We start from the raw sequence: 16,721 nt of genomic DNA on the forward strand, positions 1-16,721 counted from the left end.
ATATGCATTTAAAACTTTGACAGAACAGTAGCAGTATAATGTTCTCGTAAGTGGAGATCAGGCCCATGTAGAGCAAAATTGAGTATTTTGGTCTAAATAACCAAAAATGTGATGTCCACATATGTGGACGGCAGGTCCTAGGAAGAAGAAGAAAGAAAGAAAGTGTACTTTATTGATCCCCGTGGGGAAATTCCTCTCTGCATTTAACCCATTCACTCAGTGAAGCAGTGGTCAGCCTTTGGGCGCCCGGGGAAAGGAGGTTAATGTCGTTACAAAACAAACAAAACAAAACAAACAAACAAAAACAAAAAAAACAGGACTTGTAATGTGATTAACACTGTGATTTAACAAGTCTGTACTCTGGTTTTGGCGAGTGAAATCTTAGTATTATTTTATTTATACGTTAGCAGGTATCTGGTTAGTGCTGACCAGCAACCTAGCATTAGCCACTAGCTTAGAACGCCACCCTGTTACCAAGATATTTACTGCCAACTCAAAAATAAATACATAAAAATAACAAACAAAATAGCAGTGGCCATAAAGGTAATGAAAAAAAAAAAAGAAAAGGTAATGAGCAGCTGAGGTTTATGCTTTTCATTGTTTACTTGCTACTCACAAACCAATGAGTAACATCACAGTGGCTATGTCCATTTTTTAACTGCAGTTTGTGTTTTTGTTGTTCTGTTGTTTTCAGGCAGCAAATCTCCTTTGAGAGGCAACATCACAGAAAGAGTTAGTAACGCCTGCATACCAAATATCATCAGCTTTGCTGTAATGTGTTTGTTTCTCTCTAAAAAGCACCAATGTGAGAACAGTTTGTAAAAAAAAAACAGCAGGATGGTAGATAGCCCTCACCTGTGCACTCCCATCAGTCTCCAGGTGAGCAGGTCAGTCAGCTGAAGGGGCGTGGTCAAACACATCTTCACAGCACTTCTATGAGGACCAGGAGCAGGCAGGAAGAGGGTCAGAGCATCCACCGTCTTCCTGACTAGATTCTCATCTCCTCCGATGACAACCAGTGGCCGGCCACTCAGGAGACAGAACACTGCATGCTGGGAGAACGAGTTGTGCTTGATAAACCTGAGGGCTCTGAGTCCAGCCTTTCTCTTCCTCCTCTTATCCCAGCAGATGCTGCTGTGGATATTTTGGGTGGGGGACGGGGGCTCTGAGGATTCAGTGAAACTGATGCTGCTGAGCGTTGACTCCTCATCAACACTCAGCAGCCTCAGGGGAGGGCGGGGGGAAGACCAGCGATCCACCTCGGCCATGTAGGAAGCAGGTGCAAAGTTCACATGGACCTGAGGAATCAGCCGCACCTTCTGCTGAGCCTCAGGTGAGGGCTTCACCGCTTCGTCAGCTGTAGAGTAATAACAATATTTTATATGTTAAAAAACAACAGTGATCAGCTACTTTCTCCAGCAATTAAGAGCTTTATTAACTGATCAGCCTTTATTTATCGATTTTAAATCATGTCAGAAGAAAAAAATAAACTCTACATTTGCACTAAGATAGCCACGATTACAAATGCATATTTTCCACATTTTTAAAATGGCTTCTCATTCATTTCTGTGTTGCTGCAGATTTTATTTAAAACAGATAAAAACCATACCGACAAAGTGAATATATGTTTTTATAGTTTTATAGCCTGGATGTAATAACGAGAGCTTGAGAAATGAATAGTTGTACACGTGTTACCTTGCAGTAGTTTGGAGGTCTTCTCTTCACTATTGTCTTTGTGAAACTGACTCATCTTTATGGCGCCTGGCTGCTCTTTGATCATGATGTCATCAGTAACCATTGTTTGCTCCAAAGGCTCTTCGCTGCCAACGCAACACTGATCTTCGTCATCAGGCCCCTCATTTTCATCCTCGCTTACTGCAGCAGGTGCATTCAGTGTCTCTTCCTCTTTGAGGACTTTGTGAGACTTATCCTCCATCTGTGGTTCTTCTTCATTCTCAAAGCCGTTGCTCAGAGGCTGCAGCTCTGCTTCCTCCTCTGTGATGGCAGTGAGGTCTTCGGGAAGGATGGATTCTGTGGTGCTGAGCACTTCAATGCTGTCCTCGCTGTCGGCACGCTTTGCATAAGCTCGCGGGCGTCTGATGCCAGTGTCTACTGCTGCACGCCTGATGCAACTCTCTGTCACTCCGACTGGTGTGCCTGTGGAAGAGAAACGTTTTTGTTTTGTTTTCATTTTAAAACAAGCATTTAATCTGGCTAAATATGTAATGAAAAGCCGAAAGACTTTTTTTCATTGATATTTCTTTTCTCTTTTTTTTGTTTTTATATGAATTGACAAACAAAAATACCCAATCCGCCAAACATTTATTTGAGAAATTCTTCCGCACTGCTGTACCTCTGCTGTCGACTCCAGTAGCGACATGCTGCGTCATGTACGACTTCTCAGTTCCGAGCACTTCGATGCTGTCGCTGCTGCTTACACTCCCCGTCATCTCTGTACCAGGACCAGGCTCGGGGGTCAGCGTATGTGCTTCTGCCACCAGTTTGATTGGGATCTCCTCCACACAGGAGAAGAATGACTCTATGCTCGGTGGTTCTGGCTGAAACGCCTCACCACTCCTCTTATTCCCCGTGTCCTTGGGCAGCTCCACCTCAGTGCCCTCCTCATCAGCATCGTCCGGGCTCCATAGCTCAAACAGGAAGTTGGTGAGCATTAGTCTCCTGGACAATGACTGTGTGGCATAAGTAGTTCGCAGGACACTTCTGTCACCACGGAGACGTCGCTCTGTGTCTGTGAGGCGTTCCTTCGTAAGATTCAGGTAGTATTCGTTGCAAAGCTCCTCCAGTGGCTTCAGATGGTGCTCTGACTTGCAGGAGATGGAGGGGGGGGTGGAGAATGAGAAGCATGGCTCAAAAGGTGGCAACAGCAATGGATCTGTGAGAGAGGTGGCTGGGTCATAGGGCAGGAAGTCGGGCTGTTTGAGCTTCCTGTTTGGGTAGGATGCGACCTGACGAAGGAGCTCTCTGTGATTTAAGATTGAACGCTCCACAGCTTCGAGCTCTTCACTTTCTCCTTCAGATTCTGTCAACCCATTTACCGTCGTCTGACCTTCTGTGACCTTTCGAAGGGTCAGGCGTCTGTACCTGAAACAGAGGGAGTAACAGTCACAGTTTCAAGCCTGCCATGAACTGCAAACTTCTGGAAAAAGCAAAATGTCTTGAGGAGACGAGCCACAATCTTAGCCATTTTGTTTTTTAAAGTCATTAGATTTTTTTGCTGTACAATCAGTCCACCCTGAAAAAAGAACCATTAAACCATTAAAAGTTCAAAATTACCATGACAACCATCCCCAAGATACTTCTGAGTCTACATTTCTGAATACACACTTATGTGGGTTTATACATGTTTTTTAAAACATAAAAGCATCCCTAAGATTTGATGACTGAAGAGCTGTGTTATAAGCAAGTGAGAGGATTTGTGTAAAAGTAAAAGCTCCTACATTAAAAATCCATTTGATTTTTAGCTGGGGGATGCAGTTCTTTTAACAAAAAGAAGGTTAAAGTTTGCAAAAGGTTAGCAGGGAAGGCGGGGCCTAATGTTAAACCTGCTAACCAACCCTGCACATTACAAGTCATTACTAGTGGAAGGTGGTATCCAGCTCCTTCCTCTTTCAGGTTAGGGTTAGGCTTGAGGCCTAACCCTAACTCAAAGTTAGAGTGAAATTATCACTAAACGCAGCTGTGTCAAATAAACAAGAGTCCACACAGGAGGATCTGAAAAATAAGAAGCATCCTGTTTGATAAATGAAGTGATGCTTGAGCTTATGACTGCTTCCTCTTTAACAGCTTCCCCTTTTCACCACTGAGATAGAAACTGAAGCATTTTCACTCTCTCCAGGCCGTCTTCGTTATTCCTTCCAATTTACGCTCTTAATCTGCTCAAATTAAAGATATTTAGAATTGAGTGGCTTGGATATTTTAGTACAAACAGTTTTGCACAGAACCATCCAATTCAATCAAAGTAAAAAGTGATGCTCTTACTCGAGCTCCTGTAGTTTTCTCTGCAGCTCAATAGAAAATGCTTGTCTGTTTCCCGTCTTGAGGCTTTCAGCTGCCTCAGAGAAGCGTGTCGATAGCTCAGAAAAGTTCTCCATCAGCTTCACCTGGTCCGAGCACACGTAGGCCATGCAGAAAGGACGCACCATCCCCCGAGCCTCCAGGTCGTACAGCGTCAGGTGATGAACATATGCAAACGCATCCTCTGCTGAATCTCCCAGGATTACTTTGGAGTCCTCGCTGAAGTTGAGTCGGGGGCCGGGCGAGGATGGAGGGGTGTGGCCGGGGCCAGACGCTTGGTAGTCCACAGACATGATGCGAACAGAGAAGTGGTTGAGGTCAAATGACCCGAGGACTCTGGAGTCCTCCGGTATTGTCAGCACAGGAGTTGGACCCACCTGGAGACACAGAGCAGGGGTTTGTAGAGATGTAATCAAATCAGTCACTAATCATCTGGCTTTAATTTTAGATTTGTGGATTTATTTAGGTAGCCAAAAATCACAAACTTGATTCAGGGGCTTTTACCACATATGGAGCATACCACACCCTCTGTTCTTAGAGCCTTAAATAAGATGAAGAAAATGTCTGATTAGATTGTAGGGGTTTAGATGACCATATTAAGGCTACCCCTTCTCCAATGCCTCATACACCTTTATATCAAGCACACAGGGATTACCTGCAGGTGTACTGACCCCATTATTTGAAGCTTTTGTTTTAGTGTTTATGAGAATCCACCCTGTTAAAACTATATAGACAGAAAATAACCCCCCAAAAACATGTGATCCCGTTTTGAAACAAGTGCGATCACAGTAAGAAACCAGCAGTTTTTGTCTGAATGAAGCAAACACACCTGCTCTGAGAACTCAGCCATCAGTATGAAGTCTCTGTGAAACTGTGCTGCTGTGCTCCAGGGGTGAGAAGAAAATGTCTACAGAAAAGCCACTCACAGTCATGTGAAAAACTCAACACACCCCATGACTTAATAGCTTGTAGAACCGTCTTTAACAGCAATAACATGAAGTAATTATTTCCTCTATGACTTTATCAGTCCCTCAGATCATTATGCAGGAATTTCTCTTCTTAACAACATTACTTCAGTTCATTGAGAATTTCAGGCATTTGTTTCTGCATAGCTATGGTAAGGTCCCATCACAGACTTCAGTTGGGTTGACGTGCAGACTTTGACTGAGCCATTGAAACAGCTTGATTTTTTCTTTTTTATTCGTTCTGTTGTAGATTTGCTGCTGTGCTTGGGATTATCGGCCTGTTGCACAATCGAGTTTGCACCAAGCTTTAGCTTTTAGACACACAGCCTCACATTTGACATTAGAATTTCTTAATATACAGAAGAGTTCACAGGCATCTCAATGACTGTAAAGAGTCCAGGTCCTGTGGCTGTGAAACAAACCTAAATCACCACCCCTCTACCACCGTGCTTAACAGTTAGTATGAGGTGTTTGAGCGATATTCTGTGTTTGGTTTTCTCCAAAGATGGCGCTGTGCATTACGGTCAAACATCACCATCCTGGTCTCATCTGTTCAAATTTCCAGAAGTCTTGCGTTTCGTTCAGATTACAGCTAACAAACTTAAGCTCTGCTGCCATGTTCTCTTTAGAGAGAAGGGAGTTTCTCCTGGCAAAGCTTCCAAACAAGCAATACTTGTTGAGCCTTTTTCTAATTTTACTGTCATAAACTTTTAACATGCTTGAGGTGCAAACTGCCGAACGTGTATCTGTAGGATACCGCTGGGAGCAGACATCCTAAAATGTACTTGTTTACAAAGGGTGGCCTTATAAACAGAAGAAAGTTGTTTTGAGATGATTTTTATGCTTTTGCAGAAATAAAGAATGATAACAAAATTATAACTAACATTACCATAAATGCTTAAACCTGGTTTCTCATTTGTTGTTTTTGTTTTAATATTATGTCTTTACTTGCCTTGCCGTGTATTCATGTCATGCCATGCATTTTATTCATCCTTCATCACTGAACCCCAGCAAAAATGTGGGAAGTTGCACTTGCTAATATAATATTTGTAACTTTTTTGATTCGGCGTCCCTCTGCGTGAGAAGTGGCTCCTGTGTGTGACTGACTTGGAGAGTATTTTCTGGTAATCACTCAGTAGTTCTGTCTTGAAAAAAAGATCTTAATCGTAAAGAGACTTCCTGAATGAATAAACGTCAACTCACTATCTGCTGCAACACAGTTATGCATAAGTATCTAGAAAACAGCAGGAAATATATTTGGTTACACTGTAGAGAATGCAGCCTGATTATATATGTGTGATGTCTTGCTATTATAATACCTATGCACCTTAATGCAGATAAAGCAGGGTTATGAACCTAGGCCTGGATTGTCTTTAGCTTTCTTCTGGGAATTTATAAATGTACTTAAACTTATTTTTTTCAAAATAATCTTTAGCAGATGGGTTTGCAATACTTTAACACCTATTGTTTCTGAAGGAGAATCAGTAAATATGAGGGTCCAACTTTGGCGTATCCCATTTTACACTTTACAAGCTCCATATTTGTATTATTTAACTGTTAAAATAGCTTCACATAACTGATGGTGCAAAATAATCTTTCATTATCCTACACTTGATGTAGCCCCTCAGCTCATACCATGAATGACTGCCCTTCACAATCAGAAGGATTGTAGATTGTAGGGGTTTAGATGACCATATTAAGGCTACCCCTTCTCCAATGCCTCATACACCTTTATATCAAGCACACAGGGATTACCTGCAGGTGTACTGACCCCATTATTTGAAGCTTTTGTTTTAGTGTTTATGAGAATCCACCCTGTTAAAACTATATAGACAGAAAATAACCCCCCAAAAACATGTGATCCCGTTTAAAACAAGTGCGATCACTTTTTTGTCTGAATGAAGTAAACACACCTGCTCTGAGAACTCAGCCACCAGTATGAAGTCTCTGTGAAACTGTGCTGCTGTGCTCCAGGGGTGAGAAGAGGGGAAACGAGGGACAGAGAGCTCTTCAGGTAGACCCTGAGCCTCCAGCTCATCTTCCTCTTCCCCAAAGCCTTCCGTGCCGGTGAAGGCCAGCAGGTCCGGTGACCCGATCATCTTGACTCGGTGAAGGGTCAGCCCCCAGGAGGGTATCAGCGAGTACCTTTGATCTACTCCGCAGGGGAGGAAGAGTAGGCTACGGGCTCAAACACCGCCATGTCCCGGTGCCGCCCGGCCTACAGTCCGTGAGTCAGCTGTTCAACAACCGCTACCAAGGAGGTAAAAAATAAATAAACAGTTGCGCAATTGTTTGTTGCAATGAAACGATAATGTTATTGAAAGTTAACCAGATTGTAACTTCAATGTGGGTCCTAACCACAGCGTTTCAGCGCAAACAAGCGGCGTTTCCACAAACACGCAGCACAGAAAAGTCGACGGAGAAGCGAAAGTTCCCTGCGGGCTCAAGTCACACGGTTTGCTGACCTTCTCCCGGGATACGTGTTCCTCTTTTTCTCGCAATTAACAAGCTAACTTTGAGTCTAAAACATGTGGCTCGCTGTCACATATCTGACCTGAGCCTCTTTGCAAACATTTAACCTTGTGACGGGCAGCCGCAGGGAGAGACGCCGAGACGCTCCCGTTCCTTGAGACGTCAAAGCGGGTGCTTTTAATGTGAAGCCCGGCGGGAGGTCCGCGCTGGAGCCAGACTCGATAATGAACACTTCCGGTCATTGGTTTCAACTCAAGGGGACACCTACAGACAAGTACAAGCTGCAAAATAAACTCATGTTTTCATGAAGCCTGTCATTATCGGTATGTGGTACAGTGTTGATTTAACGCTCTGATCGTTTTAAAGCCTGAATTATATTACACTAACCAGTAATTTTATTTATCTGTTCAGTTTATTTTAATGGAAGCAGATTTTTTTTTTTTACTTAACATGTCTACACAATAATACAGTGTCTTTTGTTATATTGTCTACTGCATTTTTTTGTGGGTCTTTAATATTTGGCTGGTTTTAGCCAAATTTTGTTTTCTAATTTTGTGTATTTGTCAAAGGACTTAAAGGTCTTACATAAATAATGTTTATCACTATTATTACTCTAGTTAATTGCATCACACTACACCCAACACAAAACACGGCTGAATCTGAACAATAAAACTGAGACATCTGCATTAGGTTTAGAAAATTATATGTAGAGATTAAAATAGAAGTCAGCTTGCTCATATTAGAAATACTACCTTAAAAACAGAGGATCCACACTTAATTTGACTGTAGTAGCTCAACCTGCAGAAACCTCATTATAATATATTTGTTTTTTAATCCTATTAAGTTCAGTTTTTTTGGCACCAAATCTCAGCAACAGTTCCTACCATGGGAAAACCCTAACAATCAGATGACCCCTTATGAACAAGCACTTGGCAAAAGTGGAAAAGAAAACCTGTCTTTTAAAAGGAAGTAGCCTGTTAAAAACACAGCCTAGCTTATTGCTGCATAACTAATGGAGAGTTGTTTCTCAATTTTATCAAAAAGTCCATATGAACCACAAGTAAGCCTGTAGTCTGAAAGCAAAGTTCTCTGTTGGGGTAATATGGTACTATGAGGTCTTTAAGGCATAAAGGGACCTGATTATTTTATACGTGGAAAAGGATGTTTAATTCTTTTCTGGATTTAACAGAGTCGATAAAGACAAGTTAATACATAAGAGCATGTCAGTTTATTTGAAAGGACACCCGTTATGTTTATTTCCAGCTCCATATTTTTTATTATTTTACTGGAGCAGCTTTGCATGACACACAGGTCAAAATTATCTTTATTTAATCTTTTCTGGGCACTGGTGCAGCCTCCACGTTCATCCCTCTTTAGCCCCTTATCCTTTAAATCCACCTTTCTCTTAAACCAACTTTCTTCTGAGGCTGCTCCTCACAAACATAGGGTTTGAACCACAGGTGAGTGGGCTTCAGTGCTCACAGCTCGCTGAATGAATATATTGTAAGAGGCCTAACAAGTTGCTTATGCAATGGTTTGAGGTACCCCCATGACTCCTATGAAATTCACATGACATGCCACCTTATAGGTTCATAAACTTAAAACACTTTTTAATGTAACAAAGTTACATATTAGCAGGAATCTAAATAAGAGCTTTTCATTTTTATTTGCAGTTTTGCTGTTCACTCACAGAAAAACTATTTCTCTTACACCCATCAGAGCACACAATTAAAATATTCCCACCACATTCACTCTGTATTAAAAAAAACTGCATAAAATCATTAGGAAGGTTCAAAGCATAATTTAAAGGGTTATTTTACCCAGAAACGATTCGCAACAGACAGATGACTAAACAAGACAAAGAAAAATGCTCAGCACTTCAAACCATCATTATAATTAAATGTACACAATGAGTTAAATAAGCCCAACTCGGATACACTGGATAGTGCAGCAACAGCTGGTGGTTTTCATCATGTTATTATTGATCTGCATAGAGAACATTTCAGTGATCTAAGAAGATGATTCAGGGCACACACCATTAATCAGAGGATAAAGAAACAAGCCATACTCCTCTTCTGCTGTTGATATATTGAGCTGTGTAATTGGGAAAGATACCACACAAATCTAAAGGTCTGACACACCATTTCAGACATTCTGACAAATATTTTTTTCAACTCTTTGCCCGCCTCTTTTCCTCAGAGTGCCTTGTTTAGCCTGATTGGCAAATCTGCAGCCTCCTTGTAACGTCTCCTCCACCAGCATAGACATCAAACCATGGTGCCTGCCATTATGCCACAGCAACTGTGCCCTTTTCATTTGTGTCAAATATGGAGGCGCTAGACAAGGAGCCTTGAACCAGACATCACAGATAAGATTATTCCTTTGATCTCTGCATGTCAGAGCTTGAGAGAACTGACATGCTGTGGGTGTGCAGCGTTAAATAAGCAGTATTTCCGGCTCTGACACAGCACAGTAGAACATGAAGCCCATCTGGTCCACCTGGTCCTCTGACAAGCCGCTCAGCAGATTGACGGCTGGTTTAAAGTAACTGTGCAGCGCCCCTTGCTCGAGGTAGCCAATTAGCTCTGTGATACATTGTTGGAATCTCACGTCCAAGCTGGTCTCGGACCAGTCGCTCTCGGAGTCGCTGAGGTGCAGGATGAGATTGGCCAGCGGGGTGGCTTTGAGCGGTCGCAGGGCGGGGTTCTGTCTGCACACCGCTTTCAGGATTTTAAGGGTGTGTTTGCGGTAGCCGTTGTCGGCCGCATCAAGCTGAGCCAGACGTTGCGTTTCCCACGGGTAGAGAGAGAGGTGCCAGGCGTTCACCCAAGGAGAGGTAAGCTCCGGCTGGGCGGTCAGGACCACATCACCCTCACTCAGCAGAGGCAACATGGAGACAAACAAGGGCTGATAGTCACTCTCTGCTCCTTCGAATGCATTTCCAGGCCTGCAGCATGACAACAGAGGAGTGTCAGTTCAATCCAAACAGACATTTCTGTAGAGTTTATTATTTTCTTAGTTATACCAATCACTCAGTTTGTTAGTATGTTTGTTGGTAAGATTACTCATAAACTCAGGTTTGAATGAAAATTATACTGAGGGTGAAGCTAGGTCTATCTTGCATCAAATATAAATATTTATTAATATAAATATTTTTTGAGCATATATCACAAACTAATCTGGACCAATACATCTTTTTAGATCCAGAGCCTCAGTTCATGAAAGGTGTGTGCACACTTCGTCATACAATATCAAACTGTATTAATTAAGTAATGTCAGCAGTGAATTATTAAATACAACATGTTACTGTTTAAAAACCACAATTTTCAACAAATCAGCAGTTAAGCATGGGCACACACCGGATCTCCAATCTCAGATCAGGTCCTCCCAGTACAGGTCTGACGATGCAGTCCAAAGTGCTGCTGATTGATGGCCAGTTCACAGTTTCCATGACAGCCTTACTAAACATGTTCACAACAGCTTCTGCAGACAGATAGCCGCCCACCAAATACCTGCAAGACACAAGTAGAGACCCTTGTTTCATGCATTTAACAGCGTCTCAAAAAAACCCCAAATTCTATTAATTTTGCTTCTAAAACAGAAAGTGGAGGCCAATACACTATATTAATATGCTACACATGTGTTTGATTTAATACAGACATTAAAAAAAATGTATGGTGATCACCTGTCCCAGTAGCTACGTCCTTTGGGAAAATATTCTAGATTGATCCGTCGGACCATCCAGTGCAGAGGATGTGTGAGCAACGTTTCCTCTCCTGGGATGAGACGCCACAGAGAGGACTCCAGCTGTAGAGGCACCAGCAGGCACGCATGGTCTGCACTGACCACCTAAAGACCAGCACATAACAAAACAATTCCAAGACGTTGCTAGACAAAATCAGAGGCACGTTTCCCATCAGTGGGAGAAGGAAAACTGTTTGTGTTGCGTATACCTGCAAATCATCCAGCAGAGAACCGCCTAGTCTCATATCTCCCAGAGGCATATCTGGGTGACGGCTGTGCAGAAAACCTTGGATCTCAGTGCAGATGTCCAGAGCCACAGACTGAGCCCTCTGCACCTCTTGGGCAGAGAGCGCCGCCCTTGTGTGGTAGTACTGCTGCAGACGCTCCTAAACAGTTCATATGATTTAAAATCAGTTTTAATACTCCCTACTTTGTTCTAACACATCTACTACATGTCTATTTATGCCATGTAAGTCATGCAAGGCAACTCCCGAAGTTTATACCGCAACTCTTGATTTGACCATTTAAAAGCACTGCTAACATTTACTGAAGAAATTATTATTTTACACTAATTTCTCTGCTTATGTGGATGTTATGCACAATACCTCAGAGCAATGTCATGCTTGTCTGACTTATTCTGTATCTTCTGCTTGCCCAGCCCACACTGTTTTTTGAATTGGCAGGGCTCTTGGGACTCTGTCAGCCTAACTAGTGCATAATAAATATGTATCCCCTAAGCACTGCACTTTACAAAACATGCTGGACGCGCATACATAAATGAGCCAACAGCAGCGGAGGAACTACAGAGCAGCTGCTGAGACTGAATGCATATTCTCTCTCTTCAAGGGCTCAGAGGTGAAGTGTCAGAGTGTACCTGCAAAGTCAGGGCGCACAGCTGGAGCCTCTTGGACTTTGACTCCGGTTTAGTCTGCACGTCCAGCATCTGAGGCTGCTGGCAGAGATCAGCTGAGTGAAAAGAGAACAGCTGTGATATAATAACAGAAGGCGTCACACAGGATAAGTTCTGTGTATTTGTGTGTCCACTTTCAGTCGCTCAAATACCTTTCTGCTGTTTGGTTGCCTTGGCGACATGCTTCATCACCACGCCCTCTATGCCCTTCCTGATGAGTGTTGGGGAAGGAGAGACCAAACTCAACTCCTCCCAGCTCTCAGCCATCTTCTGCTCCACCTTTTCATCATCTGCTGCGCGGCCTGCGCGCTCTATCAGCTGAACGAAAACACTCATTGTCACGGACGTGCAGCCATGCGTACACTCCACAAATACAATTACATACACAATCACAACCCACAGGCAAATAAATGTTGATAAACAGAACCATCCTCAGGACTTCTGCAGTCCAAAGTGCATGTAAGATTTTTTTTTTTTTTTTTTTTTTTTTTTAAATGGGTTAGCATAGAGGAGGTCAAGATGAGGGTGAAAGAATCATAAGAAATCATAATATTTAACACTGACGTAAATACAGCAAAGAAAATGGGGAGAGACGCCATAAGGCATGATTTTTAGATCCATGTGTAATATTGCAAAATTCAGATTTTGCACTTTTACTCGTTTCATCCCTTTTGCAAAACAGGGAAAAGTACATTAAGTAAAAGTACTCATTGTGCATAATAATCTTTTTCAGAATCACATACTTTATATTATATTATTATAACAGAATTTGAATATTATTAGAATTTAAAATTATTGTTACTGATTAAAAAAACAAGGCAGCAGAAGCAGAAAGTAGCACAGCACAGAAATACTTGATGTACAAGTACATTACAACTGTCCTTAAGCAAAGTACTGGAGTAAAGACACTGAGCTGCATTCCACCACTGCTCTCATCCAGTGGTAGTGGGCAATGAGGAGATGATGGCACCTCATGCACTCTTGTGAACACACCTCTGAGCAGTAGATTTGCATTCACTACCATACAAAAGCAAACATACAGAAATGTAAAGTATGAAGTATGTATCTAGGTACGGTATTACCTCTAATCAAGAGTACTAGCTACTGGCAGCTACAAGAGTGATGTATAAAGGCGAGAAAAGGCAAAAATGATGAACAAATGATGAGGAATCTGTGATTAATCCCTTTAGATACACAATATTTCCATACTCACTAGGCTTGGGAAAGATGTTGTGATGTGGTACTAACAAACTCAAAAAGCACTCACCCGTTTCACTGCCAGTGTAGCAATCCCCAGCAGAGCCGCACCTCCAACTCCCAGAACCAGCCGGGCATTAGACAGCAGAAAGTCAATCACTACAGCGATGCCTTCCTCTCCTCGCCTCCGACTGCTCTGGAAGTTCATCTTCTCCTTTTTCGTGGTCAGCCTTTGGAAAAGGAGACGACATGTATTTAGAAGAGCAGAAGGCAACACAAGATATGACTGACTGTCAGAGGGAAAACAACATTTATTTTGGGGGTTTCTCTTCGTTTAGAAATAATTGTATGCAACAGCACTCTAAAGTGTTGAAGTCTGAATAATTCATGAAAGTGGAATAGTGTGCACAGCAACATATCTATTTAATATGAATAACGTCACACACATCGAGCAGAGTATTCTTCAAAGATGTGTGGACACATTAAAGAAACTGAAGCTTTTATACCTGGGCTTGCTTCTTAATCTTTCAACACTCTTTATGTCAATACTTCCATGAGCCACAGAGTATTTCTTAGGATGACAAAACCTGCTCTCATCTTTCTTAAAGCCACATCCCTTCCCAGTTAAAGAACAACTAAACAAGTCGGAAAGTGCTGGCAGAAACAGTGTTACATAAACGAACATGGCTATGATTGTTAGTGGGAATCCTGACAGCTCAGTTTTGACATTGGGAGTGTCATGCTTCAGAACTGTCACTGAAATAATAGTGATGTAGTTCCATGAAGAGAGCTTCACAGACTGGTGTAGCTGACTACACCATTCAGGGCTCTGCTCATTGCTTTAGTAACAGGAATATATGTCAGGAATATGTCTGCAAAGGCTGCCTTGAATATGGTGAAACTAAGGTCATATTTTAGACCTGTAACAGTCACAATAAAGGTTTAAAAAAGTAAGTTCACAGGATCAATGTCCGACATGCATCTGCCTAACCGGGCTTGATACAACAATGTTCTTTTCTTTTTTCATAGCTAGGTGTCATAGAAAGGCAAGCTAATTAAAAGCAGACTTTCGTGTCATGGTCTTTTTCCACAGGTGTAATCAATCCCATTAATTGCGCTCCTAAGCTCATTACAGTACACCAGCCCTCACTCATGACACCTGGGATTTTCCTGTTGTGACACATCACTCTGTTGGTAAAACATCCCTCCCACTATGAGGTCTATGATCCAGTGCACTGCAAAACTGCAGTTAAGGAGCTCGTTTAACCTGAGTGTAAGCTTCTATAACTGAACATGACAGTGCTAGAAATGTATTTTTAGTTTGTACAAAGCCAAACGTTTGTTGCGCTTATTGCGTTTAGCTCCAGATGCCAGATACCACAAATAGCTATAAGATATTACTCGAAACCATTTCAAACAACTCTGTGTCCTCGCTCCCTGCAAGAGGCACAGGGTCCCAAGACCAAAGGAGCGCTCTATTTATAGACCCAATGCGTCCCCGAGTCATTTAGTTACAGCACGTACAGCATGAGGTGTCACTTTGACTATCAGAACAGAGGTTACTGTTCTGTTATCATCAGGTCAATACTTACATCAATAGTACTGTTGTCCAGTATACTGATTGCTGTCACAATAGTGCTTAATCATACCACCACATTCAAACTGCTAATTAAAGCGTAAAAAATATATAAATAAATAAACAAATAAAACACCATATTACAGACACATTAGCACCACCACCAGCAGCAACAGGATATCCTACTAGACTTCAACTGACAGAGGACAGGCAGCTCTCAGTCTTTGCCAACATTCAAAAACAAACTCTACATTCAATAGCTGTGAGTGTGTGTGAATGGGAGGGTTGTAAAGTTTTATTTTTTGCCATTTTCACTTTAAGGCACTGCAAACCTACACAGATTTTTAGGTTTTTATCTTAAGCACATTAAGCTTACATGCAATGAAACGTCTTATATAAATAAACCTGTCACTGCCATTACATATGACACCAACAAAGACATTATACAAATAAAATGCATTTTCCATCTGTGCGATAGATTACTGACCAAAGACTAAACATATCACATGTTAAGTATAGCAAATGTAGAAAGGGCAAAGTTAGACTTCTCCCACAGGATTAAAGGATTCGCAGTTTATCCTGCTGACTGGACTGCCAGTATGTTCACAGACAGAGTACTGTGGAAAAGTTTCTACTGTTAATTGACTTCATAATAAGAGTAGTAAACTCTAAAGAAAAAATCTTGGTGTGCTGATCTTTTGCCCTTAAAACAAGCCTTCAAGATATTTGGCATCTTGGAGAATTTGCCACAGATCTTCTGTGGGTTTAGTTTCTCTCCGAGTCGACTGTCTTTACATGAATCTAAGATGCTCCGATTCTGCTGCTTGCTAAAGAGAGTTCTTTGGCTGTTTTCATGTGATGTCACGAAGCAGAACAGTGCAATGCTTTCTCAGCATTTCACTGACAACGTGTTTGGACCAAGTGAGTCAATTTTGCAGAATGTGGCTCCAGACTGTGAGGAACCTTAACCGTGCTTCACGTTTGATTAACCCCCTGTTTAGTCCGTTTCTTTTGTCTGTCTCTTGGTGCTTTTGAGAGAGAGTGTGGAAAGCAGGTCATGACAGAAGCATATGGTGTTGTTTCAACTTTTCTCACTCCTCTTTACCTCTCCTCCTCAGAAACAACTTTTAGATTCTGCTAATCACTCACCTAATTTTATCTATTCTGTTCACCTGTTTCTGTTTTTACCTCCAAATAATATTACATTATTGCGGTTACTGCTTTACTCATGCTCTGGGTTATACCCAAACGAACTAATTGTTTGCATAACTGGTCCTTTAACAGCCTCCAAATACATTGGTGAGGCATTTTCCAAAGGGAGACTTGGAAATTTAAGAGAAAAGACTTCAATTAAGTGTTTCTGTGAAACATCTGGAATCACTTAAAACTTTTGAAGATCTCACTACTAACGACTTGTGACAGTATTTTAGCACTGAAATCCTCTCTCATCTCCAGCCTTACAAAAACAGTCGAAAAATACGTCGACGAAGATGAGTAACATACTGACAGACAGTAAAGTTACACAGCTGTCTGAATAACAACGCAAACGAAAACAAACCGTTTCTCATTGTTAGCAGCTAGCCAGCTTGTTAGCCATGTTAGCAGTCCATTATATAAGTTCTCTCTTCACCCTCCCGATAAATATGCTTACCACTCAGTGCGAAGAAAATGTGATATTCAGGTTCAGAACCATTGGAGTTTGACAGAACACGTCTTTTGATGCTTTTTTGGCAAATAAAAAAGCCTGTCGGCTGTCGTTTGCTGCCATAAATATGGCATAAACAGCCACCTAGCTAACAGCTGGTGGCTTCTTCTTCGTCTT

General features: G+C 41.8%; 2 protein-coding genes and 1 long non-coding RNA gene across 6 annotated transcripts in view; 1 reads left to right on the forward strand and 2 right to left on the reverse strand.

The window, feature by feature from the left end:
- smcr8b (Smith-Magenis syndrome chromosome region, candidate 8b) overlaps nucleotides 1-7,133 on the reverse strand; it is a 9,755-nt gene extending 2,622 nt beyond the window's left edge. The window contains exons 1-6 of one of the 4 annotated variants that reach the window (XM_019360135.2): nucleotides 6,914-7,048; nucleotides 4,521-4,576; nucleotides 4,000-4,412; nucleotides 2,354-3,102; nucleotides 1,696-2,157; nucleotides 856-1,357 (exon numbers count right to left, since the gene is read on the reverse strand). In XM_019360135.2, the coding sequence (XP_019215680.1) occupies nucleotides 856-1,357; nucleotides 1,696-2,157; nucleotides 2,354-3,102; nucleotides 4,000-4,328 (2,042 nt within the window). In that variant the 5' untranslated portion in view covers nucleotides 4,329-4,412; nucleotides 4,521-4,576; nucleotides 6,914-7,048. Of the gene's footprint in view, nucleotides 1-855; nucleotides 1,358-1,695; nucleotides 2,158-2,353; nucleotides 3,103-3,999; nucleotides 4,413-4,520; nucleotides 4,577-4,864; nucleotides 6,868-6,913 lie in introns of those variants that run through there. The other 3 variants (XM_013264554.3, XM_005460717.4, XM_013264553.3) reach the window with 3 other exon arrangements.
- On the forward strand, nucleotides 7,122-9,340 carry LOC112847201 (uncharacterized). Its single transcript, XR_003220616.1, has 2 exons — nucleotides 7,122-7,261; nucleotides 7,364-9,340. It is a non-coding gene; the product is annotated as an uncharacterized LOC112847201 (long non-coding RNA).
- Nucleotides 9,114-16,721, reverse strand: mief2 (mitochondrial elongation factor 2). Its single transcript, XM_005460721.4, has 8 exons — nucleotides 16,551-16,721; nucleotides 13,394-13,553; nucleotides 12,279-12,444; nucleotides 12,091-12,182; nucleotides 11,426-11,602; nucleotides 11,158-11,321; nucleotides 10,832-10,984; nucleotides 9,114-10,419 (listed from the first exon to the last, which is right to left on the reverse strand). Exons 2-8 carry the CDS (start codon nucleotides 13,529-13,531, stop codon nucleotides 9,909-9,911), a joined length of 1,401 nt encoding a protein of 466 aa, XP_005460778.1. The 5' UTR covers nucleotides 13,532-13,553; nucleotides 16,551-16,721; the 3' UTR covers nucleotides 9,114-9,908.

The sequence above is a fragment of the Oreochromis niloticus genome, linkage group LG6 (genome assembly GCF_001858045.2).
Source record: "Oreochromis niloticus isolate F11D_XX linkage group LG6, O_niloticus_UMD_NMBU, whole genome shotgun sequence".
In the NCBI taxonomy this organism is placed as follows: Eukaryota; Metazoa; Chordata; class Actinopteri; order Cichliformes; family Cichlidae; genus Oreochromis; species Oreochromis niloticus.

Bases quoted from the DNA above. Each gene is read 5' to 3' on its own strand.
- mief2 (XM_005460721.4), bottom strand. From the start codon at position 13,531: ATGAACTTCCAGAGCAGTCGGAGGCGAGGAGAGGAAGGCATCGCTGTA. The intron at 11,603-12,090 runs GTACACTCTGAC...TGAACTGTTTAG, and splicing joins TGTGCGCCCTGACTTTGCAG to GAGCGTCTGCAGCAGTACTA. The intron at 11,322-11,425 runs GTATACGCAACA...GCTGGTCTTTAG, and splicing joins CTCTGCTGGATGATTTGCAG to GTGGTCAGTGCAGACCATGC.